This window comes from Leptosomus discolor, chromosome 4 (assembly GCF_034619465.1).
Source record: "Leptosomus discolor isolate bLepDis1 chromosome 4, bLepDis1.hap2, whole genome shotgun sequence".
Taxonomy (NCBI): domain Eukaryota; kingdom Metazoa; phylum Chordata; class Aves; order Leptosomiformes; family Leptosomidae; genus Leptosomus; species Leptosomus discolor.
The window spans coordinates 40,705,182-40,730,482 of record NC_141394.1 but is presented as its reverse complement, the minus strand read 5'-3'; the positions used below and the strand labels follow the sequence as shown (position 1 = coordinate 40,730,482).

At 38.7% G+C, this 25,301-nt stretch overlaps 2 protein-coding genes across 2 annotated transcripts in view; both read left to right on the top strand.

The window, feature by feature from the left end:
• The window catches only part of KLHL2 (kelch like family member 2), a 62,205-nt gene extending 46,178 nt beyond the window's left edge, over positions 1–16,027 (top strand). Inside the window, exons 6-15 of the mRNA XM_086464768.1 lie at positions 3,073–3,182; positions 4,616–4,732; positions 5,746–5,895; positions 6,798–6,915; positions 7,562–7,759; positions 8,526–8,627; positions 9,573–9,701; positions 14,065–14,205; positions 14,367–14,510; positions 15,180–16,027. Of these exons, the coding sequence (XP_086320894.1) occupies positions 3,073–3,182; positions 4,616–4,732; positions 5,746–5,895; positions 6,798–6,915; positions 7,562–7,759; positions 8,526–8,627; positions 9,573–9,701; positions 14,065–14,205; positions 14,367–14,510; positions 15,180–15,208 (1,238 nt within the window). The 3' untranslated portion in view covers positions 15,209–16,027. The remainder of the gene's footprint in view (positions 1–3,072; positions 3,183–4,615; positions 4,733–5,745; positions 5,896–6,797; positions 6,916–7,561; positions 7,760–8,525; positions 8,628–9,572; positions 9,702–14,064; positions 14,206–14,366; positions 14,511–15,179) is intronic.
• Positions 16,028–17,446: 1,419 nt separating this feature from the next.
• MSMO1 (methylsterol monooxygenase 1) lies at positions 17,447–25,301 on the top strand. The gene is made up of 6 exons (XM_086464347.1): positions 17,447–17,485; positions 19,084–19,393; positions 20,436–20,584; positions 21,478–21,604; positions 23,327–23,481; positions 25,010–25,301. The coding sequence occupies exons 2-6, from the start codon at positions 19,136–19,138 to the stop codon at positions 25,215–25,217; spliced, it is 897 nt and encodes a 298-aa protein (XP_086320473.1). The 5' UTR covers positions 17,447–17,485; positions 19,084–19,135; the 3' UTR covers positions 25,218–25,301.

Sequence of the window (25,301 nt, the reverse complement as noted above, 5' to 3'; positions counted from 1 at the left end):
GGATATGTGCAATAATATAGGATAATACAGATCCTAACCCAGAAGGCAAAAAAGTACACATACTCCCAATACTATTTTTCTGTCATAATTATTGGAAGAAGAGGATCTAAGTGGGATTTTTGAAATATTATGATTCAGTACTAAGAGTTTCAAAGATGCTGATATCCTTTTTGTTAAAAGGAAGCATAAAGTTTGAATTTCATAAGCGTTATTTTTATATATAATAAAATAATGCCTTCTGTCTTCAACACTTAAACAGCTTTAGATAAATTGCCATTGGCAGATTTAATTGGTGGTTTTGCATTTCCTTGTTCTTTTTCAGTTTCTAATTATTTTGGATAATCCATTTAGCTGTAATTTCAGTTGGCTTCTGCCAAAAGGTTATCTATCAGTCAGGCTGGTCTCCTTGGCAACAAGAGATCTGGTTCTTAAGAGGCAAGTGATTCACCTTACCTCTTTTTTTTGATGACTAAAATTTATATAGCAATCTGCTCTCCTATTTCTCTTTTTTCTATAATTCATTCAGCTGAGGATTCATTTCCAGGTATTACTTGAGAACCTGAGCTGTAGCTGTTGACTGAGTAGTTTGTTTTAATTTCTTCTTTTTTTTTTTTTCCGCTCTTCTTTCTTCTCTTGGCCGTGTGCCTTGTTTTATGTTTTAAGCACAGAGGCTGACATCCAGTAAAACAGTCTGGTTTTGTTCAAGTACTGTCTATTTTTTCAGATTTTCTTCTACAGTTCTCTTCCTGGCATGAAAACAGGAGACAGCCTCACATTCATTCGTATTGCTTTGAAAATTCTCAGCTTTTACTCTTCTGGTTTAGAGGCTAGACCTCTTCCTATTTAGAGCATGTCGTAAATCTAAATCAACTGTTAAAAAGCAAAGCTTTTGAATGTGAGTATATGAAATCAACTGGGTATTTCTAGTTTGCAAGGTATCCTGTTGGATGGGATACATTGTTGGATCAGCCTTCTCAAGGGAAAGTGAACAAGGCTTCAGCACCTCAGATGTGTTTGAGATTCAGATGAGTGGGACTTCCCCTTCCTCCTCGCCTCCTAAGTCAGCTTCTGAGTACAGTCAGGCATGCTGTTTTATGCCACTGTCACTTGAAATTTGGAGTTTATCAAAACTAATTTGTGAAAATTACCTTTCTCAATTTCTATTTGCCATACGCAAATAATAAAATTCATCAGATGCTTATTTCAGCAAGTGTACCCCAGAAAATTCTACTTCATCTTAAGAAACTGCATATTTGTAGTCTGAAAAGCAAATAGACGTAAAGATTTGTAAGGAGTGGAAGTGTAGTGGTGGTGTTATAAAAATCGATAGTATTTCTCCTCATCCATTCTCTCCTGTTGCCTGAAATACAGCAGAAAATACTATGTGTCCATCATAAGAGAATGCTGCAGGATTGGAGGGACTTGTAGTGATGACGATTGCATGAATGAAAATGCTGGTAGGATGAGGACCTGAGAAGGTGAGAACTGTCTACTTTAAATAGAGATGAAGGCTAAAAAGGAACATAGAATAATGAGTGATTTTGAGTAGACACATTGCGGCTTTCCCTGTCATATTCAGCATTAGAACATGGGGATATTAATTGAAAACTGATTAATGGTAAACTGACTGTTAAATTTAGATGTGGGGCCTTTTTTTTTTTTTTTTTGGTGTGTGGTGTTATTACTATAGGAAGGTATTAAAGTCAAGAATTTAACAAGATTCAAGGGGACTGGACTGTATCTCATTAAACTCATTGTTTAGTAAAATGTGTTTAAGGTAAAATATCATCCTTCTGGCTACCAATCTCTAATCTTTCATGGTTATAGTGAGACCTTTATGGGAGGAAGTTTTATTATCACACTTTTCATATATATTCTTGGACTTTCATCTGAAGCGATTTGTGCTGCCTGTTTCAAGGAATGGGATGCTGAACTAGATAAAGGACAAGAATTATACTGTGTAAGATTTCTCTTTGTGCTTTCTGATCTTTAGTACAGTGCAAAAAAAGGTGTTGTACCCTGCAAAGTTGATCTGAAAAATTTAGACTTCTTGATCTGGAACCATTCAGCATTCTTTAATTCTTGTTTAACTGCTTAAGACAGTTTGTCAGCTGTGGGGTCTTAACTATAGTAACACTAGTGGAGTGATAGAAAAGGCTTAAAAAAATTATATACTTTGAATATGTTTGATGACCTTTTCTTATTCTAATTTTGAGTGAATTCTTCAGTTACCAGTAACAGTTGTCCTTTCTAACTTCTGTTACAAATAGCTGAAGAGGGGAAAAATAACAATTAACTGTTTGGAGCTAATTTTTAAGCAACTCAATGGCTTACACAGCAATTATAAGGAAGGGAGAGGACAACTGAATAACTGAATGACAACTTGGTAAAGATGCATGCTCTATATTAAAAGAAAATGTCTGGTTCTACACCTAAAACATTGAATTTCGTCATTTTTGTTTATGTTGAGGCATTAAAAAAATGCTGAGAAAAAGCTACACATCTTCTACAGGTTGTAGAGATTGTGTTACATAGTATTTTTATGACCTTGGAGAAGCTCTGAGAGATGCAACAGGATCCAGACTTGTTGTTTGATTTGACCTACATTAGATTGCAAAACTGCTGGTCAGTTCTAATGAATCAGCCATTGTTCATGCTGAACTGCAGGTTTAAACCATGTTTGCCAACAGCATAGAGGGCATATTCTTTTTCTGGAATCTTTTTTGCTGTATTTGTGTGTACAAAATAAGCAAAATAAGATGCAAGTAATTGTCAGGGTCAAGTATTGAGATGAAGCAATGCTGAAAATGTTAAATTGCTATGATTGCTACTTTTAGTATCATGTGTTTTAATATTTCAATTATTTTTAAGAGCGTTTAAATATAAAAGGTATTTGTGATACCAAGCCTTAACCTATATAAAATATTTTAAGTTAAGGTATTGCTTCTAGGTATAACAAATTTGCATGCATGTTGACTTGTTTTCCTCTATTTTTCTTCTGCTGCTTTAATGCTTGTTGTGGGATACACTTAACACCACTGTATATTAGAGTACTACTTTTCTTCCAAACAGAACAGCACTTTTCTGATGTCGTACTTAGTGAAGAATACCTCAATCTTGGTGTAGAGCAGGTGTGCAGTCTTATATCCAGTGACAAACTCACAATTGCCTCAGAAGAGAAGGTAAGACCATCTGTATCTCAGTATACTTTTTAATCCTTTTGGGTGAGACAGCAAGCTTGCTCTTACTGCTCTTGTATGCTTGTTTGGATGCATTGTTTCCTTACTGAAATTAAGCATGTGTAGTGCTCATGTTTAAAGAATTTTTCTCAAAAGTATCAAGGCTTTTTCCCAAAAGCTTTGTCAGTCTGATATTGAAAATAAATCTCAACTCTTAAAAAAAATCCTAAAACTTTATTAAAACACATAACCCGTTGTTCTTTGAAAAAATAGAAACTAAACTAAATGGAAATTCCTTCTTGTGTTCAAGCAGAACAAACAGAACACATGCTGTGAGTCACATACACAGGAGTTTGGTTTAACAAGGGATAACTAACTCAAAAATAGTAGTTTGAAGAGGAAGTGTATCCCACCTATTAACTTTAACATCAGCAGTCCCACAAAGGTATTAAAACTCTGTTATGTATATGGGCTGTTTAGCCTAACTGAACAAATGTGTGTTGCAAAGGGGATGGCTAGGTAGCTTGGTATAACCAAACTTGAGTTTAAATATTCGTTGGTACACCATTAGCTAGATTTATTCTTTTAAAGCAATTTTTGAAACTGTGATCTTCAGCGAGCCCAGTGCATCTCTCTGAACCTCTGATATTTTTCAGGTTGTAGATGTATTAATTTTTTAATCCATCAATTTAAAATATGTCGGTTCTCTTTTTTCTAAGGGGTATATAGTTGTACTAACACTTCTGTTCAAATGAGGCTAAATTGCATTCAAAACCATATTTGAATACTGATTTGTGTGGCTAGGTTGTGTTTCATGTTAAAGCCTTTTTGAAACTTTGAATCTGATAACTATCTGCTTAAACTGCAACTAGCAAAGTCATGTTGCTGTTCCCATAATACCCTAAAGTTCTGGTTTTATTACTGACTTTGATACATGTGATGCTGCTTTGTGGGGTATAATTAGGGTTTTAATGCTCTAGTGTATGATGAGCTGCTGTGTAATAGAGGAGAAACTAGGCTTGGGATTGCTTCTCCTAGTAAGACCAAATGATTCTAAGTCATATGAATGATCATGTGGCAGGTAGATCTTCCAAGAAAGGAAGAAAAGTATGAGGATTATAATATCCCTGCTGCTGTGTTGCTTGTTTACATAATTCTGTTGGATTTTCGGTATCAATGAAATTGTGTGCGTTTTGTCAATGTAGCGCAACTATCCTTGAAACACCAGTAGAGGAGTGATATGAAAAAAGAGTAGCCGCTGCATCTTCAAATTTTGTAGTGAGTAGAAATGGAGATAATGGGAGCTGTAACTGCTGTTGTCTTTTCTCATGTTAGGAATTTTAGTATAAGCAAAAACTGGTTTTGGAGGCACACTGGTATTTTCATACTACTGAATTTGTAAGTCAAGGGACTTGCATTTGTTTGTTTCCTGGAAGGTATTTGAAGCAGTGATAGCATGGGTAAACCATGACAAAGATGTAAGGCAGGAGCTAATGGCACGCCTGATGGAGCATGTTCGGCTGCCTTTGCTTTCCCGCGAATATTTAGTTCAGGTAAGCAAAAAGGAATACTAATTCTTCTGCATGTGAACATTTCAGTTTATTTTTTTAATGCCAGATGGATAATTTTAAAGTTAAACAACAGTGTAATGTAGTGTGTTACTGATAGTAAAAATAAACAGACAGCCACCATTACATATGCACGTGCACGCACACACACATGCACAGTCAAATGAGTGATTGTCACATAGAGGATATCATATATAAGTAATTTACCTGTTTGGCTGACTACTTGTCATGCTGCTCTAGTAATCTGAATGATTTGATTAGCTGAGACCAGGTTAGCTTTAATTTTTAATACACTATCTGATACAACACTTCTTTTCATAAATGAATTTTAAATTTCAGAATTGAATCTGAGTTGGTTAGGACTTGCTTCTTTACCTGGTTCAGATATAATACATTTTTTTCAAAATTTATACAATCACTTTGAATATTTAGGTGTCAGGTCAAATATTTAAGATTGAAAATATCAATTCACTGTTAGCATAGGTTAGTAGGTGTAGTAGCACGTTGGTAGGTGTTTATTTTAAAAATTCTGGTTTTGTGATACAAATTTCCTGCACTTTGTGTGGGTTGTTTTGGTGGGTTTTTTTGTTTTGCTTTTGTGGGTTTTTGTTTTGTTTTGCTGCTGTGGTTTCTTACTGTTGTGGAGTGGTTTACTAATTTGTTGTATTCTTCTCCACCCCCTGCACCTCCTCGCCCCCTTCCCAAAGTGTTCTGTACTCTCTGTATTTGAAAAGTCAAGAAATGTGCTTGATTGTGAGGAAGTGATTTACCTTGCCTAACACTGATTCTTCTACTTACTAATTAAGAGAATCAACCTTTTTTTTCAGTGACTGCATATTACTGTCACATAAATTTGTGTCTGTGGTTAACTACAGTCTAAAAAATCAGAGTAATCTGCATTTGAGTGATATAACACAGGCTTTGTTACATTTCAGATTGCTATTTTGTTTTACTTCCTTAACATGCTCAGACATTGTTAAACTTCTGTTAATTAACAGAGAGTTGAAGAAGAAATACTGGTTAAGAACAGCAGTGCTTGTAAAGATTACCTCATTGAAGCTATGAAGTATCACTTGCTGCCAACTGAGCAACGAGCGTTGATGAAAAGCACTCGAACAAAATTGAGAACACCTGCTAGCCTTCCAAAAGTAAGACCCTTATTTTTCCAATGTACTTATTTCTTCAAACTCCATTTTAAGAGATTTCATGAGAACATGACCATCACTTGAGGTATTCCAGTAAAAATTTTTGTACTGGAATTATATTGTAACAAGTGATTAGCTTTATATGCCCTACTACTTGTGATACAGATGTTTTAGTCTCCCACCTACCCTCCCCATGCATACCTCCCCCCAAAAAAAAGGGGTTTTTAGTAAGTTCTTCAGCATTTGAGAAATACAAGATTATAGCCCTGGTGTTATGGAGGAAGTAAGCCTGTTTCCTTAAAAATAATGGCCAAAAACACCCCCTAACAAAGAATGATGCTTCTGAGTTGGGGCATTTCTTCAATTTTTAGTGAAATACAGTCTTTTATTCATTTTAGAAGAAGAAAACAGAACAAACATCAGATACTATCTTCTTTCCAATGAAGTAAAGAAGTTTTCTCATAGTACAGTTATGGCAACTGCAGTAATGGAAGACGAGATTCCATTCAGCAGTTTTAACACATTTCTTTCAAAGGAACCAGATAAGGCTGTTCTGTGATGGATGGTCACAGTTCCATTGGACATCGTAGATGTTGATTTCTCATACCTGAGGTCAGAGTAGGATGTGAAGATATGTCAGGATTTGCCCTGTTCATGGGAGCTCTACTTAGACTCTAACTGCTTCCTGCTTTTCTATCTCAGATATTTCCTCTGGATGATTACAATTTGCATGTGTTTTTAAAAAAATTAATTTTCCCTAGTTACCAGACTCAGATTTATTATTTAGGAGAACCATCCTTTAATTATTTCTTGTACAGAGGCTTGGTTTATTTTTTAACACTTTTCTGATCTTTCTGGTGCTCTCATATGAAAATTATAAATAAATATTATAATCTCCCTTTTAGTTGATGATGGTAGTTGGAGGACAGGCACCAAAGGCAATTCGCAGTGTTGAATGCTATGATTTTAAAGAAGAACGCTGGCATCAGGTGGCTGAATTGCCTTCCAGAAGATGTAGAGCAGGTAAATGATTTTTTGTTGCATTTGGTAATCCTTCAGAATTTCAGTGTCCATATAAAGCATCGTATGTTCTTTGGAACAGTACTGAAGAGATGTGTCGGAGAAGTGCTAAGCCTTGAATTCAGTGATCATCCTTAAAATTTTAATTACTTGCTAATCTGGAACAATACACGTTCAATAACTTAATTTGTGCTTGAGTTTATAATCTCTAGAACAAACTGCTTCATTACCTGCCATAGATACAGAGGATAAATACATTTAAATATTACTGCACTATAATGAGGGATTTTTTTACTATTAAAATACGCTATTATTAAATGAGACGAAGAACGTGAAGTGACCAACCGATACTAAAACTGTGAAACTGTGGTCTTAAAGCCTGAAATATCTAAGCAAGAAGAAATTCAGCAAGCATGGTATTCAGAAGCGTGAGCTACTAGTAACAAAAAGTGTCAGGACTTTTAGTGCTTAATCTGAATGAAGCGTGGCTCTAGGACACTGTTGAAAGCCTGATAGTCTAGTGAGTACTGTAAATTGTGTCAAGTATCTGCATACTTAGGGCAGCGGGAATACAATTAATTGTATTGTAGGAGTACAATTAATTGACAGATTAAAACACTCTTCTTTCCTCCCCGTTTCCCTGCTCTAGGAATGGTGTACATGGGAGGCATGGTTTATGCTGTTGGTGGTTTCAATGGCTCTTTGAGAGTTCGCACAGTAGATTCCTATGATCCGGTGAAGGACCAGTGGACGAGTGTTGCCAATATGCAAGACAGGAGAAGCACCCTGGGAGCTGCTGTATTAAATGGCCTTCTTTATGCTGTGGGTGGATTTGATGGGAGTACAGGTATTTTTGCCTTTATATGCTGCTGATTAGCATTGACTACTCTTGACGTAATTGTATCAAATTTGAACGTGTCTTTGCTGGAAGCTGTGATGAAACCAAGCTGAGGGTAGCCTGGCACCTTGTGGTGTGGAACATGCTTTAATGCTCACGTCCTTCTACCTGAGCAGTGGACAGTTTGCTCCCATCTAAGAGTTTAGGCTTAACGACTAGTGAATCTTTGACAAGTTCCCTTTCAGTATTCCTTCTGTAGTCAGAGGAAGTCACTCATGAAAGATGTGAGCAGGAAAGCTACCTGGTCTCTTGTCCTGTTTGCATATTAAATATATCTCTGCATTTTTGTGTACTGTGAACAGGATTACAGACAGCTTTCTCTGACCTGTGGGAAGGCTTTGGACATACACTGTTCATTCACCTGACAGATGCATTAAACTATTTGTGCAGAGGTGATCCTTCTCCTTAATAACTATTACTGAAGCAGATGTAGCAGAGAGTATTGTGAGTTCATTAAAAAGAAAGAAAAAAAAAATCCAGGGAAGAACTTTTCAGAGTTCCACAGAAGCTTTTATTAATTTTCCCATTTTCAGACACCAAGAATGGGTTGACTGTAGTTGGCTACCTAAAGGACATCAGTTGTGCCTTTTGCACAGTAGTTAACAGTCCTTAAAATGAAATAATTTGAATTTTCAGATATGAAGAATTTTCCAGAAGGTAGACAGTATGTTGCACCTAGATTTATAGAGAAAATAATGTTATATTGTCTTCATAGGTTTATCATCAGTTGAAGTTTACAACTTAAAGAGTAATGAGTGGTTTCATGTAGCTCCAATGAACACAAGAAGAAGTAGTGTTGGTGTAGGTGTTGTTGGAGGTAAGCTGACAAATGATACTAAAAACAAGAAGGGGGGAAATGCAGTCATTTACCCTACTACCTTTTCTCACGCAGTATGAAAATATACTTCAGATTTATGTTTTTTGCTCAACCTTGTAATTTAAACAGTATGAACAATACATAATTGTTCTACTTGGTTTTGACCAGCTTTTAGCATAGTTGTGTTAAATTTCTTTCAGAGCTTCAGCTATGCCTGAGCCAAACTGAGGAAAAGCTCACTAAGCATGCACACTCTAGGTCACACTTGTCAGCAAAGCTAGAGACCCCGATTACTGAAGTGATGACCTTATAATTTGGTCTTTAGTGATATAGCACTGCAGTCTTGTCAACTCTGTCATCTGTGGCTGACTTTGCTGGCTGCACGCTGGGGATGATCTCAAGGACAGTGCCAGGAAAACTGCCAACTTTCAAGGCAGCTTAGTGGTGAATAGCCTGGATGTCGCTTGCAAAATGCAGACCTGGGCTGGCTTTTGGGTCTTAAAACAGTTTTAGGTGTGTGTTTTAACTGCATAGGAACCACTGCTCTCTCTGATCTGAAAATGCAGACTGTACAAGTAATTTCCATCTGAATTTTTGTTGTTTCTAGGAAGCCTATTTGCAAGCTTCCAGTGTTGGACATACTTGAATTAGCTTGCTTTTGAACAATTCTTAATTAAAAACGGGGTAAAGTACCTTTGCAGTTCAGCTAGGCAATTCAAAATCTTTTGTCTTGCATTGTTCTTGTTAGACACTGTCTGTCTTTTACATCCTAAAAATGACAAGAACTATAGAGTACTATCTTAAACTATTTAAAAAATAGAAGTTCAATAACTGATTGATGACAAGTATTGATTATTAGCTGAACAATGACTTCCCCTCATCCTGTGTACCAGTATAGTCTGCGTGCATCAGAAATTTGTGAGTTTCTGTTGGTTACCCTTCTAGGTAAACTGTATGCTGTTGGTGGCTATGATGGGGCGTCACGTCAGTGCCTTAGTTCAGTGGAATGCTATGATGCTAATACGAATGAGTGGAGCTATGTCGCAGAAATGAGCACCAGACGGAGTGGAGCAGGTGAGTGGACAAGAATCAACTACCCTTGTAAAACTGAAACGAATTTGTGGTTGTAAAATGTATCTGAAAATATAAAAGGTAAGCTAATGTTTGAGCCTAATGGAATGTGTTAGTTGTAGGTGGCTGATACATTGCAGGTTATAATTACAAAACTGTCCTACAGAGTAAGATTCAGTCTGTTAATAGTAAATATCTTTCCTTGCTTTTTCATACGTTTCATATTCCTCTTCTTCCCATAACTTCTGATGTTTTTAACATACAGACTCATATGCATGGAATGTGACAATCAGTTTAATATCACCTCAGTACCGAAGTATCAAAACCTACATGGCCAGGACGAAAAAAAAATCATTTCTTCAAAGATGTCTGTTTGCCAGTGTAGGGCTGATTTTTCTAATAGTGTTTTCAGGCTGACTTTACGTGTGAACTGTGGCTAGATTTCCACCTCTATGGAGGACATGTTGTGCGTTCTGATTCACTGCAGGAAATTTTATGCTTGTTCATTCTTAAGTTTGTATTACTGGTTTCATCCTATTACTTCCACTTATGTACCCTTTGTTTCATCTTCAGTAATTCTTCTCATCACCTGGTGTTTACATCCTTTGGATATGTATAGGCTACTACATGTTATCCTTCCTTATCGTTTAGCCAAGGTATATCCATTTATTTCTTTATAATCTTAAAAATCTCTTCCTTATTTTTTTTGTGGATTTTTTTTTTCCTTCTTGCAATTCTGAGTATGTATATCTTTAAAGACATCAAAAGTGCCTGTGGTATTCCGCTTTTGTTTAATGAAATGATGCTTCTACGGCTTCATATAGACTTTAGCATTTTCATTATCTATTTATATTATGGACTCAAATCTCTTACTGTTCACTATCCTCTATTTGTCTTTTGGTATTTCAGGTTTTTTCAACTCACAGAAGTTGTTTTATTTCTCTAGTTGTGTTCCCATGGACTTTTTCAAGTCAAATTGCATGATACTATTTTTCTCCTCTATTTTTTTAGTTGAAGTCACTTTTTTGCCGAGTACTTAATGGTGCTTTTTAGCAACACCCTCCAAATATCTACTGATGATTGCATTAATGTGCTTCGTAATTGGAAGAGATGTTGCTACAAATAAAACTGGATGGAGTGCTAGTATGCTCAGTAGATGATTACTAGTTATTCCAACTTTTCATCTTGCTTTCCATTATTCTTTATAAACTCTGAAGAGTTTTTAATCTGTATAATGATGTTTAAAATAAATACAAATTATTTCAAAAGAAATATATAAAAGTATTAAAATTGTTACTAAAATTAAGATACTTAGTTTGTGATCCTTCCATTATATCCTTACAAAATCAGCAAGTTGATGTCTCTTATTGCTAAAGGTAATGTTTTGATTGTGTTTCTAAGCTGAAACTGTGATGTTAATGAAGGAAACATGATACACTATATCTCAAGAAAACATAGTTGTCTTGTGAAACTTCTAGTTAATCAGTCTGTGCCTCTTGGAAGTAAATTCTGGATTAAAAACTAGCCAGAATTGCAGTAAGGCAACCATTAAATACTCCTGTCTAACACTGGCAACTTTTGAGGAAAATACATAAATAAATAGGAAAATTACAAATTATAAAGACAAAGAGTGTTGGTGGGTTGTGACAAAGTTTCATTTTGTAATCTGCCTGCACACCCATTTTATCTCAGCATTGTTTTTTTTAAATACTCTGGTTTTGCAAACTATCATTGTGCTTGTAGCCTATTTATACACTAGATATTTACAGATTTTTTTTTTTTAAATGTTGAATTATTTCCATGACTGAAATTCAGTGCCTTAGATACACTAACTACTGGGATCTTTCTGCCCCTCTCCTCCCTCCCCTTGTCCCAGAGTTCAGGACTGTGTTTGTTCACTCAACTTTCTGCTGCCTTTTACCTTGTCCTCCGATTTAAAAAAAAAAAAAAAAAAAAAAAAAAAAAAAAATGGAGAAGAAAAGTAAATGTAGTCAGTTATTTCAGATTCATATAATTGAGTAAAATAATCAACATTCTTCTGTGCCGCTCTGTTAAATACATGGAAAATTATACTTGTGCGTGGACGGGGAGTGGGTGGTAATGTAAAAACCGTGACTATTGATTGAGCTTGGCTGTAGTGGCCAAATATCCAAAACCACCAGAACTGTTTCAACTGGCAATCAGTCCTGGTGGTGTTATGGGTGCTAACTAAAGAGAATTTTGTTTCTGTATTAAACCTTTGGATCTCTGGTCGTCTCAAGGAACTTAAGCCTGTCTCTTCTGTTCCTATGGCTTCAGCTTCATTCAAAAGCAACTTCAGAGGTTAACCCTCAGTTACTCTTCTTTAGTTCCAACTGCTTCTCAGTTGATCAATACGGGGACAGATCTGTTTCCAGCAACATATTGGGATGAGGAACTTCAGATCCAGATATAGGCCTTTTGGGAGGGATGAGAGATATAAGACAGGGTCCTGAAAAATGGGCAGGAAAGAAAAATAACAAAGAAAGGAGAACTCAGAAGACGGCAACAAGAGGATACAGACGGAAGGAGCAAGAAATAAGGTAGGACTTGGAAACTGGGTGTGGGATTAAGGGAAAATGAAGCACCAAAGAGGAACGGAGGACGTTATTAAAAACAAGAAGCTATCAAAGAGAAAATGGTAATGTGGCAGAGGGAAAACTACGCACTGAATAAGAAGATTGGTAACTGTACAGGAAGCCTGGGTGGGGGGATTTATAGCACATCATGTACTTAAACTAAAATTCTGTTTTAGCTCAAACCAGGACACCCTCCTTCTAGCTCTTTAATGTTTAATCCTACAAAAGATGAATGTTGTATTATCCTGTCTAATGAAGTGTGATCAGAGTGGGAGAAAGAAAAGCTGTCACACTATGCTGTGACATGATAGCTAGAAATAATAGCAATAAAAGAGGAATTAAATCAACTGGGAAGGATATGGGGAAATGTTAGTAGTGAGTATCACTGATAAAGCATTACATAGCATGATTTATTTAAAAAGTGTCCTATTGAGAAGCTATTTTTCATATATGCCATACCAGTTAACTCTTACATGTTTCCTTCCCCTCTTCCTTTAATTATTAAAATCTGTCTTTTTAATAAGAAAATGTAGTTAATTCAGCAGGAGTCATTTCTCTCCCCATATAGAATGGCTCTTACATACAGTATTAGTGATACATTTTCAAAGATATTTCAGCTGGCTATTAAAGTCTTGGGGTTCTCCTTTTTTTTTTTTTTTAACCCAGCATTTTTTTTTCTCTGAAGGACTTAACTGATCTTTTGCATTCATATTTGCTGTTTCCCTTTAATAATGATTTTAACTTGTGCCCTTTCCTTTTTTGGATTTGTTTCCTTGGAACACTTTAAGAACTGTATTTGCAAATCTGTATGTCAGCTTCAAGTTTCATAATCTGCAATGTGACACATATTAGATTTCCCAATGTACTTCAGTAGTAGTGTTTTTTCAGTTGTCTTTATGGTCCATCACTCATTAGTTTTAATGCAAAAAAAAACCCCTACCTTTCTGGAATCTGTTACGTTTTTGTTCTAATAGTGCATTATAAAGTGGGGAATAAACAAACAGGCCTTCCTTTCTGCTTCCCCTATTACCATCTTTTCAATATGTGCAGCCCAATTAGCAAGTAGATACAGACCAGCTTTATTTTTTCCTTCATCCCAAGCTTACAGATTGATAAACTTTTGTTGTAAAGGAGACCCTAGGAGTAAAGTAGATCCTTTAATATCCTTTTGGATATTTTGATAACTGAAGCTTGGTTCAAAGAAGCTTGGTATTCTCCTGCAAATCCTGGAGGAGGAAGATGCTCACTCTGTTTACTTTCGTTTCATACATAACTTTACAAGGTATTCCAGCCCTTCAGCGGAAGCATCCCTATTGTATAACGTCTATCCATTCAGCTTTTATCCTCTGTACTGCACAGTTTTACTTTCTAAAAATTCACTTATGCTTTATCATCTTGTCAGATTTCTGTTATGCTGGCTGAGCACACAGTCTCATTTACTGTCACTTCTGATTAGTCCTAAATTTCAACAATCCTCATTCTCCCGCACATCATTTTTCATCCAAAATTTTCTAAACCTTCTGTTGCAGAACAGCGCTGGTCTTTGTATGCTGCAATATGGTAGATGGGCGTGCAAGACATTTTATCAGTGTCTTGCTGTAGTTACTGTCTCTTTGCTTTAATGAATCCTGACCCAAATGTTTTCTGAAATAGTTCCTAACATTGACTGGATGAAGGATTTATGTCAGTGGACATAATATCTGTTGTTTCTCCTTTGTATCAGTCAAGCCATCCTCTGGTTAATTTTGAGTATTTTCATATGTTCACAGGTGTTGGTGTGTTAAACAATTTATTGTATGCAGTAGGTGGTCACGATGGTCCTTTGGTAAGAAAAAGTGTTGAAGTGTTTGATCCCGTCTCCAGTACGTGGAAGCAGGTTGCAGACATGAACATGTGCAGAAGGAATGCAGGTATATGCAACAATTACTTTAAAATAGTGGTAATATCATTTGGTGTAAATGGCATGTTCCTGGATTTCTGCTGCTTTCATGATGTTGCAGAATAGAAACCATGCTTTTATGGGGTGAACAAGCCAATCGCTATTTTTATATTAGTTTCCTGTTTCTTTTAGGTGTTTGTGCTGTAAATGGTCTCTTGTATGTAGTTGGAGGAGATGACGGTTCCTGTAATTTATCAACAGTGGAATATTATAATCCAACAACTGATAAATGGACAGTTGTGTCATCTTGTATGAGTACCGGAAGGAGCTATGCAGGTAATGTGTATAGGTATTTTTTTTAACAGCCTTTTTGCAGTATAACAGCTAGAATAAATTTGACAAAGCATCCAAATAAAGTCCTTTCTAAGGTAAAACCCAAGATACTAGAATGGGTATGAAGAATCTGATGGTATGTTTTGAATGATGACTTCAAACGATTATTCACTGTAAGGAAAAAAAATGGTATTAAACTGTACTCAAGAGGAATTTAGCACGTAAGTGGTGAGTCAGCAAGATTATTATGGTATGACCAGTCCTTTTTTTTATTTACCGGAAATTTGCATCTCAATCTACAGGGTCCAGTTCTGAAGTTCTTTGGGATTTGATATTTGGCAAACAAGAGCAGTTTCAGGAATCTTTTCCTTCAATAGTTGAGTTTTCTCAAATGAGTTATTTAAGTGAATAAGAATATATTTCACTGATAATAAAATTAAAGTAAACTTGAGTAATGGCAAATTTTTTCAAGTTACAGAGATTTTTCAGAACTTTGCACTGATTCGGACAACTGTCAGAGAGAAAGTAGGGAAACTATGAACATTGGTGGTGCACAGTTTTTTGATGTTATGCTAGTTGCAAGGTGTTATATTAAAACCTTACTTTCATATTCTTGATTTTTTTTTTTAAATACCACCTGAAGACTTAAGCCTTTTTTTCTCCTCACTCTAGGTGTTACAGTTATTGACAAACCATTATGATCAGTAAAGGGATTTTCAACTTGATTATGCACTAGAAGCAGCCTTCAACAAGTGTATTTGAAGTGACTGAGTATCTAAGCACTTCTCTACTTGTAGCTGCACCTTGAGTCACAGTGGAGGATGTGACTGTCTACAATTACGGATGACAGATGATGAAGATTACTCTAGGTAGAAGCAATGCGTAGGATTATTCTGCAGTTGAGCAGAAGCTGATTGAATTTTTTAAGTCTAGTGGACCATTTTTTTTATTGCAAGTCTTCAAAAATAAAAAAGCCACTTTCGTAAGGACTGACTTAGATCAGTCATGACTGAGAAACGGATTGTCAGTGAAGAACGGTGTGCATTCTGGTGAAAGTAAATTTTTGTCTTATTTTTTCCAGAGACTAATAAATATATTTAAAGAAATGAACTGTCAGTCTTCATAGTAGATATTGAATCCCACCTCAGTAATTCAAGCTGGCATGGGGTAAATTTGTTTCCTTTTATAAAACTTTTGTTACATACTATACTATGTGCATATGTTCGTGTGAGCATAAGTTGCTTTCTATTGAAATTCTTCAAAACCTGATTTTACTATTTATAATTTGGCACAGTACTTTGAATATGTCAGTACTATGTTGTAAAACAGAGTTGTATTTTTTGATATGTAACAATGCTTAACACTACTAATTCCCACTGAAGGAGATCAGAGTTGGTATAACACTTCATGAACAGGTGTAATTTCCAGATCTTTTTAATAAAAACGTTGTCTGTACCTATGATTTTTTTCTGTTCAATTTTGGTCGCATTTAGATGTTATTCTTTCCTACAGTTATATCCAAAAGGTGATTTGGCATGAAAATAACTGAAAATTTATAATGAATGTATGAAATTGCGTTGAACTTGCATGGTACTAAGGCCTATTTATGCGTGTAACCTTAGCTTCTATTAGCTAATATCTGAATATACTGTATGTGGCCATGCTTATAAAGCAGCTCATTTTTATTCATTCTTGGATGGCCTCCTTTTAACATGACCAAAGTTATTGTCGTATTTGAGACATTTTCTTCAAATAAAAGTTTGTATATTGTTTCCTAATGCCAACAAGTTGCTTAAAACTTGTGTTTCTCAGTACAAGTCTCAAACCAAATAACCTTTACATCAGTGAAGATGTGTTTTTTTTTTTTGGGGGGGGGGGTGGGGTGGGGTGTGGGAGAGGGAAGCTGGTGTTCTAAAGATCTGTGTGCAAGCAAATTGAAAACCATTACTAAGGTTAGGAACTGGTCATGTAAATGTCACAGGTTTGCTGCAGGTCTGTTTCTGAAAGCTTTGTTTTTCAATTGTTTAAAGTCATGGCCACCTCTAAGTTCCAGAGAAACCATTTGAGCTCTGAAACTAGTGTCGCAGCTGAGGGTAACAGGTTGGGTTTTTTTTTTGCAGATGCTGAAATTAAACGGAGGATTGTGTTTTACTGTTGATATTGTATACCCCATGGGGGGTTGCGGTAGCGGGTTTCACTGCAGACCTTTTGTTTGAATTATACATTTGAACTTGTAGAATTTTACCAGCGTGAAGCCGAACTCAACGAAGGGGGTTCTGGTCCATCGCTACCGGGCCCTGCCCCAGTACTTCGGTCCTCTTGTTCACCGCAGCAAGGCAGCCGGTCTGCGGGCGCTCGGCCCGCCCCGCCGCGCTCTGCTGCTCTGCGGGAGGAGCCGACGCCGCCTTCTGCGAGGCGGGGGGAGCGGCGCGGGTGGAGGTACCCGGCAGCGGGGGCTCCCCTCTGGGCGACGAGCGGCTTCCCGCAACGGCCGCCGCCGCCCGCCGGGCCCCGCTCGGACTCCCCTCCCGCGGCGGTGCTTCTCGGCACCTCCCGCAGCCCCTCGCGGCCGTGCCGGCCGTGCGGTAACCCGGGGCGAAGCACGCCGCCCGGCCCGCTGCGCCCACCCCCGTCCACCCGAGGAGCCGGTCTCCTCCTCATCACGTCTTCAACGTCACCCGGCCTCTCTCCCGCCTCATTGGCCGCGCGCCGAGGTCTCACTATCCTCACTCCACCCCTTCAGCCAATCGGTGCGCGGGCACTGCAGCTCCGTCCCGGCCCTCCTCACGCCTGACTCTCCGCCGCTGCCGCCAGTCAGCCAATGGGTGACGCGCCCGGGGCAGCTGCGCGGCCAATGGGAGGGCGCGCTTGAAGAGCGGGCGGCCCCGGCAGTTATTGCCTCTGCGGGAGCTGCTGCCGTTGCTGCCGCCGCCGCTGCTGTTTCCGCCCCGGTGTGAGGGGCCGTCGCTGCCACTCAGGTGAGGGGCCGCGGGGGAAGGCGGGCGGGCACTGGGGGTGCGGGTGCCTGGCCGGCTGTGCGGCTCCTGCCGGTGGAACCCCCGTACCTTGGCGCTCAGCGCGGAGGGCCAGCTGGGCGCGGGTGCCGCCGGCCGGGCGTCTCCCCTGGGCTTTCCTCCCGTCGCCGTCCGGCGGGTGGCCGCTGTCAGCTGGCGGCATGTGCCAGCGACCGTCTGCTTCCTCGCAGGATCCTCGCACGGGCTGGCCGCGACGGACGAGCCTGCTCCAGGCGCAACCTGGGCCGCTGGCCCCTCGGCTAGCCGGCTGCCCCTCCGGGAGGGCGAGTAGTCTGTCCTGCCCGTCGGCTCAGGAGCTCGGGTTGTAAGCTCCCGGGGCATCTGCTATGACGTGTTTACCGTTTAAAAAAATGATGTTTGCTGTTAATAGGAAATGGTAGCGTCTTGATGCTGTTGCTGGGAGAGAAAAACGACAGCGAATGTCGCTGGATACCGAGCTCGGGGCAGTGTTTATGCTGGACCTAGGCTGAATGTATCGACTGGGACTAACCAGCGTCCTCTGGCCTGTGAGCGGCATACGCCTTCTGGAGTGGAAGATGGACCTGCCGGAGCGGGTCCGGGGGAGGGCGGTGGAAGTGATCAGTGGCCTGGGGAGAGAGGCTGAGAGAGTTGGGGTTGTTCAGCCCGAAAAATAGGAGGCTCTCGGGAGACCTTACTGCGGCCTTACGGGGGCTTCCAGGAAAGATCAAGAAAGACTTTTTGCTGAGGCCTGTAGCAACAAGGCAAGGGGCAATGATTTTAGACTAAAAAAAGGGGAGGTTTAGATCGGGCACGAGGACAACGGGTTTTTTTTTTTTACGATGGGAATGGTGAGACGCTGGAACAGGTTTCCCAGAGCAGCTGCGGCTGCCCCCTCCCTGGAAGTGCTCAAGGCCAGGCCTGATGGGGCTTTGAGCAACCTGGTCTAGGGGAAGGTGTCCCTGCACATGGCAGGGGGGTTGGACTAGGTGATCTTTAAAGGTGGCCTCACCCAAACCAATAAACAGCCTACTCTGTGAAAATGGCAGAGGTTCGGGGCCCCTCTAGGAGCACTGCCTCCGCTTTTGGAGGCTATAATGGCAACTCCATTACTTATGGAAAGGTGGATTGCCCCAGGCCAGCCACATTCTAGAGATGGTCTTCTGTGTTGACGTAGTTTGCGTGGATTCTGGCTCACAGCTATGAAAAGAATAAGGCTGGATAATCAAGAAATCATGTCTAATTTGATTTCTAAATGGCTTGAACCTTTCTGTACTTTTGTAGTACAGAATACAATTATTCTGCAAAAAAAAAGAAATGAAATAAGATTGAAATAAAATTGGGTAATAATGAATATTTATTTATTCTTTTACTCACTTGACCTAATCTCAAGATGACTGCCTCTCAAGTTGGTTTGCCTCTTAAACCAATCTTAAGCTTTATTCTTTTACACTATTCTGTGGAAGGAGAATCTGTTCTCCCCTTCCCTGTTTTTACTTTAAAACTGGATAACAAGTAAGATAGGTAATATTGTTGTTCTGAAGATTAACTGCTGTTTATTCAATTTTTCTCAAAATTTGCAGGTTACTTACAGACAACCATAGAAGAACTGTAATTGTGATGTTTTATGTTTGAATGATGGCAATGAACGACAGTGTTAATATCTTAAACTCTGCTTATCTGGCGGTTGAATATATAGACTCCTTCTTGCCTGACAATCCGCTGCAGCAACCATTTAAAAATGCCTGGAATTACATGCTGGATAACTACACAAAGTTCCAGATTGCAACTTGGGGATCACTTATAGTTCATGAAGTTTCATACTTCTTGCTCTGTGTGCCTGGATTTGTCTTTCAATTTATACCGTACATGCAAAAGTATAAAATTCAGCAGGTAAGACAAAGTTGTGAACTTTGTGAAGAACACGTGAAGAACATATACTGTAGTATCCTAGTTTCCCATTTATATGACCCCATTTCCTCTACCACTCAGACATTCTGGAAGTGACAGAGCAAAATTACAATGTGTATGAGGAGAAAAAGAGAAGTGGGTTTTGTGGAAGGAAAGGAGTTTTTTCTGAGGGAGGGTATCCTTTCCACCATGGTGGTAGAGAGAGAAAAGGGTATGCCAATCTGTATGTTAGCAAAGTTTTTATATATATAGTTTATATATCAGCAGGGGAATGTGTAATAGAATCATTGAATCTGGTGACAGAGGTGTGTCTTAGTATTATAAAAGAATTACATAGTGTGCTTATTTAATAGCATCTCTTTCAAACTACCTCAATGCACACCCCCTTGAAAGGATTTTGAAATATTTGAACAATGGAGAAAGCCTGGGATGGACTGCACACTCCTAATTGGTAGTACAGGCACATCCAGGATCTGAAGATTATTGTTTTCCCCTAGTTCATTGTAATATGAATTGGAAATTAATAATACCGTCTTCTGAAATGACTGTTGTAATTGGTCTAATGTCTCTTTGCAAAAACTGGATGTTTCCCAGACAACTTACTTCTTCACAGACTTGTGTCTTCAGCTTCTTTTTGTATTATTTTAGCTATGGAAATACATTCTGTGGTGTGAAGAAGAAAAGCAAATTTAGATTTGTGTTAAACTGTTGAATGTGAGATGTTCCTGCTCATTACAAACACTGAAATAACAAGAATAGTTTGGGGCGACTGGCAAAGCCAACTTCCATTAAAGGAGGCTTACTTTAAATTTTATAGAACGCTGGGCTAGAAAAACAAAAGCTTTTGATGAAACTGAATCCAATCCCATGTAACTTGTATTGCCTGAGTTATTTTGTATTGTTGGAAGACCTGCTGTCTGACTTCCAAGGTGAAATGGAACTGCCTCCAAAGTAATTTTTGCAGCACTGCAGTTATGTGCAATAGAAACATGTAACACAACCGATTCTTTTTGCTTCTTCTTAGGATAAACCAGAAACATGGGAAAAACAGTGGAAGTGTTTCAAAACACTCCTCTTCAACCATTTTTTCATTCAGCTTCCTCTGATTTGTGGCACGTATTACTTCACAGAGTATTTTAACATCCCGTATGAGTGGGAAGAGATGCCTAGATGGTAGGTAGATTTTTTTCGTATGTTGATGCAGAGTTACACACAGCTGGAGGCACAAAGTTTAACAAATAGTGTCCTCAGCTCTGATACACAATAATTTTTTGGCCTTGTAAACCGTGTTTGTAATCTTGCTTCTGTTGATGCTTAACTTCTATAAGAGCTAATTAGAGCTTTCTAGATTTTTTTTTTTTTTTAATGGCGTCAAAATGTTCTGATACTTGGAAGAAGGGGGATTAGGAGGGACTTTATGGAAACAAAGCAAGAGTCATGATGTTAAATATGGGACTTTCTGGGGTTTTTTAATCCGAAATTTTTTGATTCCTCCTAAGTGTTTCTTCCCTCCGCCTTGTTTTATGCCATAGCAGCAGTGTGTTCCTCAAGGGAGAGAATGTACCACCTGCTTCACATTCTCCTTTTTTTTGCACTAAGCTGATATACTTTTAAACAAAGCTGAATTACCTATAAATGCCTCCTTCTCCCCCAGCCTGTGCCCTGATAGCTGTTCTTTACAACAGAAGGTCATCTTTCTTGGAAAGCTATTTTCTATCTGGTTTAGATAGCTGATGTAGTTCTTTTTTTTTTTTAATTATTTTTTTATATCTAGGTCTTACACAGTCTATGGGTGTTCTCTATAGACTGCATGTGTAACATTGAAATGACAGCTTGTTATACTGCGTGCTAACTCACTTCAGCGTATCAACAGATGAGCTGATAAGCACACTAGTCCTTGTACCTGGTAATTAATATTTTTAGTATGTTAAAAAGGTAGTGTCAGCTGTAACTCAGTAATAGGCATAAACATTTCCCACCTTCACTAGCATATAAACTATTTTCTCTTTCAAGATTGTGCGTCTGCTAGTGTATTTTATAACTAACATCTCTTCTGCTTTTTAAAGGTATGTTCTGGTTGCCCAGTGTTTTGGATGTGCAGTGATTGAGGATGCCTGGCATTATTTCCTGCATAGGTTGCTGCATCACAAGAGAATATACAAGTATATCCATAAGGTTCACCATGAGTTCGTTGTACGTATTCCTTGATTTATTAAATAGTTTTTAGTATATGCGGTTTCATACAATTTATCTGAAAGACTGAAGAATTTTGTATCCTGCTAACAATGGAATAGATGTCTTGTCTTGAGCTCTTTGTCAGGAACTGTCATCCATTTTGATTCTGAAAACAGCTCCTGTAATTTTATTTCATTTAGTGGGAATAAAAGATCACACTCGTGCTACGGTTTGGTAGTATCTGTTGAGCTAGGTGAAGCAGGCTTTTAAAAGTGTATTTCTAAGTCTCATTGCTAGGGGAGCAGAAATGGTGGGTTTCTGGTTTTGATTTTTCGTCAGTTCTCCACCACCTAGGGTGTTATCCAGAGCATCCTAATCCCTGGACAGGCAGCTCTTGCATGGCCTGTGTGTGTGTGTGTCATCTGTGTAGCACACTTGATTCACGGGAGGGTGATAGACTTGGATATGGGCCTCTGGAAGCAGTACAGCCAGTTATGTGATACTGCATCAAGAGCGCAGTGCAGTACAGTGATATTTTGGGTGGTTCTGCCTTTAGCAGCGTTGACGCTGGCGTTGGGGACATGGTAATGAGCCATGGTTGACTGGAGGTGGCACTGTTCTGAGCCAGGTAGGGTCCAGCAGCGCTTACGGTTAGTACAGCTGAGGTTAGATGGCACTGTCCCTGGATCACTGAACTCGGTGCTACTGTGTTTGCGTACTGCTGTGTTTCAACATGTAACCTATACTGTGCCGAAGGTGAAGTGCAAGCTGCTGAGTCGGGGGTGGGTTGTACAGGCTGCTGGTAACAGAGAAACTTGGTATGGACTGGTGCACGCGTATATACGTACGTCTGCAGCAGCAGCAGCAGCAGCTGCTGTTTTCCTCTTGCTCTTGGGAGCCCCTCAGGTCTGTAACAGGGGCAGGTCCTGCCCATTATTCTTGAGAGCGGTTAGGGGTTCACACAAGTGATCTGTAGGCTAATGGCTGTTTCTCTAAAAACTTTCCCTGATGGTGAAAGGCGATGATTTTAAAACCTTCCTTAAACCGAAGTCAACACTTTTTTTTTTTTTTTAAACTGTTCCTTTCTATGGTGTTCCACTTTTGAAAACTCTCTATGAATGTCTTTTTTGGTAAACCAGATGTAGGAATGACGTGTGTGTGTGTGTGTGTATATATATATATGTATATATATATATATGTGTATATAAAGGAAAGAAAATCTTATTTCAGTCTCAGAACGGTACGAACTTATTTTAAGAAATTGTCAAAGATGAGGAGGTTTTATTTTTTATTTTTAAAATAAATTTCTAAGTGAATCCTGATTCTGAGAGTATTTTGGCTTCCTTCTTTCTTCTGCTTCCAAGACTAGATGTATAGCAAAGCTGATAGGAGCTTGCCAAACACTTTAATGTTCCTGAACTAACAGTTTGGCCTGTGGTAACGGTAAGCCTAAATAAAATTTTCAGTTTTTCAACTAGTAGTGAAGTGTCTGGAATCACTCATGGAATGGTAATCCTTATGACCTTGGAATACTGTTTTCTGTTTTCACAGTGAAGAGTTGAACACCTGTGTTGAGGCCCTTGCTCAGTCATACCACTTCCTTCACCCGCAACATCATTCTGTTTGTTCTGTTGTAGTCTTGTAGTGGGAAGGGGAGAGTACCACAAAATGGCGATTCTCTTTGGGGGGTATATAAAATTGAAAATGGTGACTGTTTTCCTGTGTGTTATCTCTTTCTAGTCTCCATTTGGAATGCAAGCAGAATATGCACATCCTCTGGAAACGCTTATCCTTGGAACTGGCTTTTTTATTGGAATTGTTGTTTTCTGTAACCATGTGATTCTTCTGTGGGCATGGGTGATATGTCGCTTGATGGAAACCATTGATGTACACAGGTGAAATCCTCATTGCTTTTTAATAATTGCATTTTCTCTTCTCCCTAAGTCTGTCTTAAATTTACCTGTCTCTTTCACTGAGACTTGCTATTTATTTTGCACTGAAATGCTTTTATGCATCTTGCAAAGAATGACGCAGCTTGAACAGTTATCACTGTTTTCTGTTTTGAGATAGTGTTAATAGCAAATCTTGCTGATTAAAGTGTAGACTGTCAGCTAGAGCATCTCAAGGAGGGTTTTGGAAGCTAGGTGCCTCATTAGGATGTCTGGCTCTTGATATTTGGTGTACAAGTGGCCTTATGCATATTAGAACACCAAAAATCAACTGCAAAAAGTGATATTCCAGCCAAGAGTTCTTTCTACTTAATACTTTGTCAGACAGTTTTCCTGCACAGAAAGAGAAACTGTAGGCTATACAGCCACTGATTGTGTTTAAAATAAATACATAAATTGCTTTTGTTTGGTTGTTTATTTATTGTAGACACAGAAGACAAGACTTGTCTCTGTAGTAAAACTGACTTCTTTCAAATTTGGCTCCAAAATGCTAGTGCAAATCCCAGTAGGCTTAGTTGGGTTCATCTGTAAATGAATGAGCTTTTCTTTCCTGTGTTCAAAAGAAAGAGGAAGGGGACAGTAAGAGTTCATTTTTGAAATGCTGATATTACACTTGACCTTGTATCTGTAAATATATTATGAAGCATATAGGGTCTTAATGTAAGCTGAGTGTCAAGTGTATTACTGGAACCTGAGTTACTAATGAACTCATCATCCAAATCATTCATTGCTGGTTTAGTCATAGATTGCTTGTAGACTGAGACATATCCTAAAGTAATCGATGCAAAATATGAATCTCCTTCGATAATTATCGTTTTAGTTTGTTGTCCACATGATGTGCTTATAACACATTACCTTGGGCTCTCCCCACTAGGTGGTGGTAAGATGCTTTCCAGTACTACTAAGCAAGAGTTGAAATCCCTCTGAAGCAAACTGTTCTGGTTTTAATACTACCTTAATCATATATTTTGAACTTCAAACATTTGAAGAACTTGCAGTAAGCTGAAAATAAGAGTAGAAATACTAGAATTGTAGTTAATTTGAGACGCTGTTTGATGAGCAGCTGAGCTGATATTCATAGCTTGTCATTAAAAGATAGTGCTATTTCTCCTTCCTCCTTCCTGATGTCATTCTTGAGTCAGTTAAAGCTGCTAAGCTAGCAGCAAGTCAGCCACTGTGATTTCTTTTAGGTGACTTGTTTAAATTTTTTTATGTTGCCTAGTAAACTGAGCTGAAAGTGTCAGCAAGTCCCAAAGCCATTGTGGGACAGTTTACAGAAGCATTTGGCTAGGATAGGAGGTATCTTGTTTTCCTATGAAGCCAGCATTACAGTAATTACCTCAGCGCCTTATAATACCAAAAATCCTTTTATTTTGTAGAAACGACAAGGTAGTGTCTATATTTTGTGGTTTATGTCTGGGAAAAATCCTTACTATAGTTGCTTTTTCTTTTTTTCCTCCTCCTTCCTCTGTAGTGGCTATGATGTTCCGCTGAACCCTCTTCATTTGGTGCCTTTCTATGCTGGGGCCCGTTTCCATGATTTCCATCACATGAACTTTATCGGCAATTATGCTTCAACCTTCACGTGGTGGGACAGAATCTTTGGTACAGACTCTCAATTCATTGCTTATAAAGAAAAAGAGAAGAAGCAACAACTCATAATGAAGAAGAAGGCTAACTAAATTTCCAGTGTAAAAATTCTGATGCTAATACTGGTAGTCAACTTTTGCTTTTCTGTAAAGCAAAATAGTGATTGGGTGTTAAGC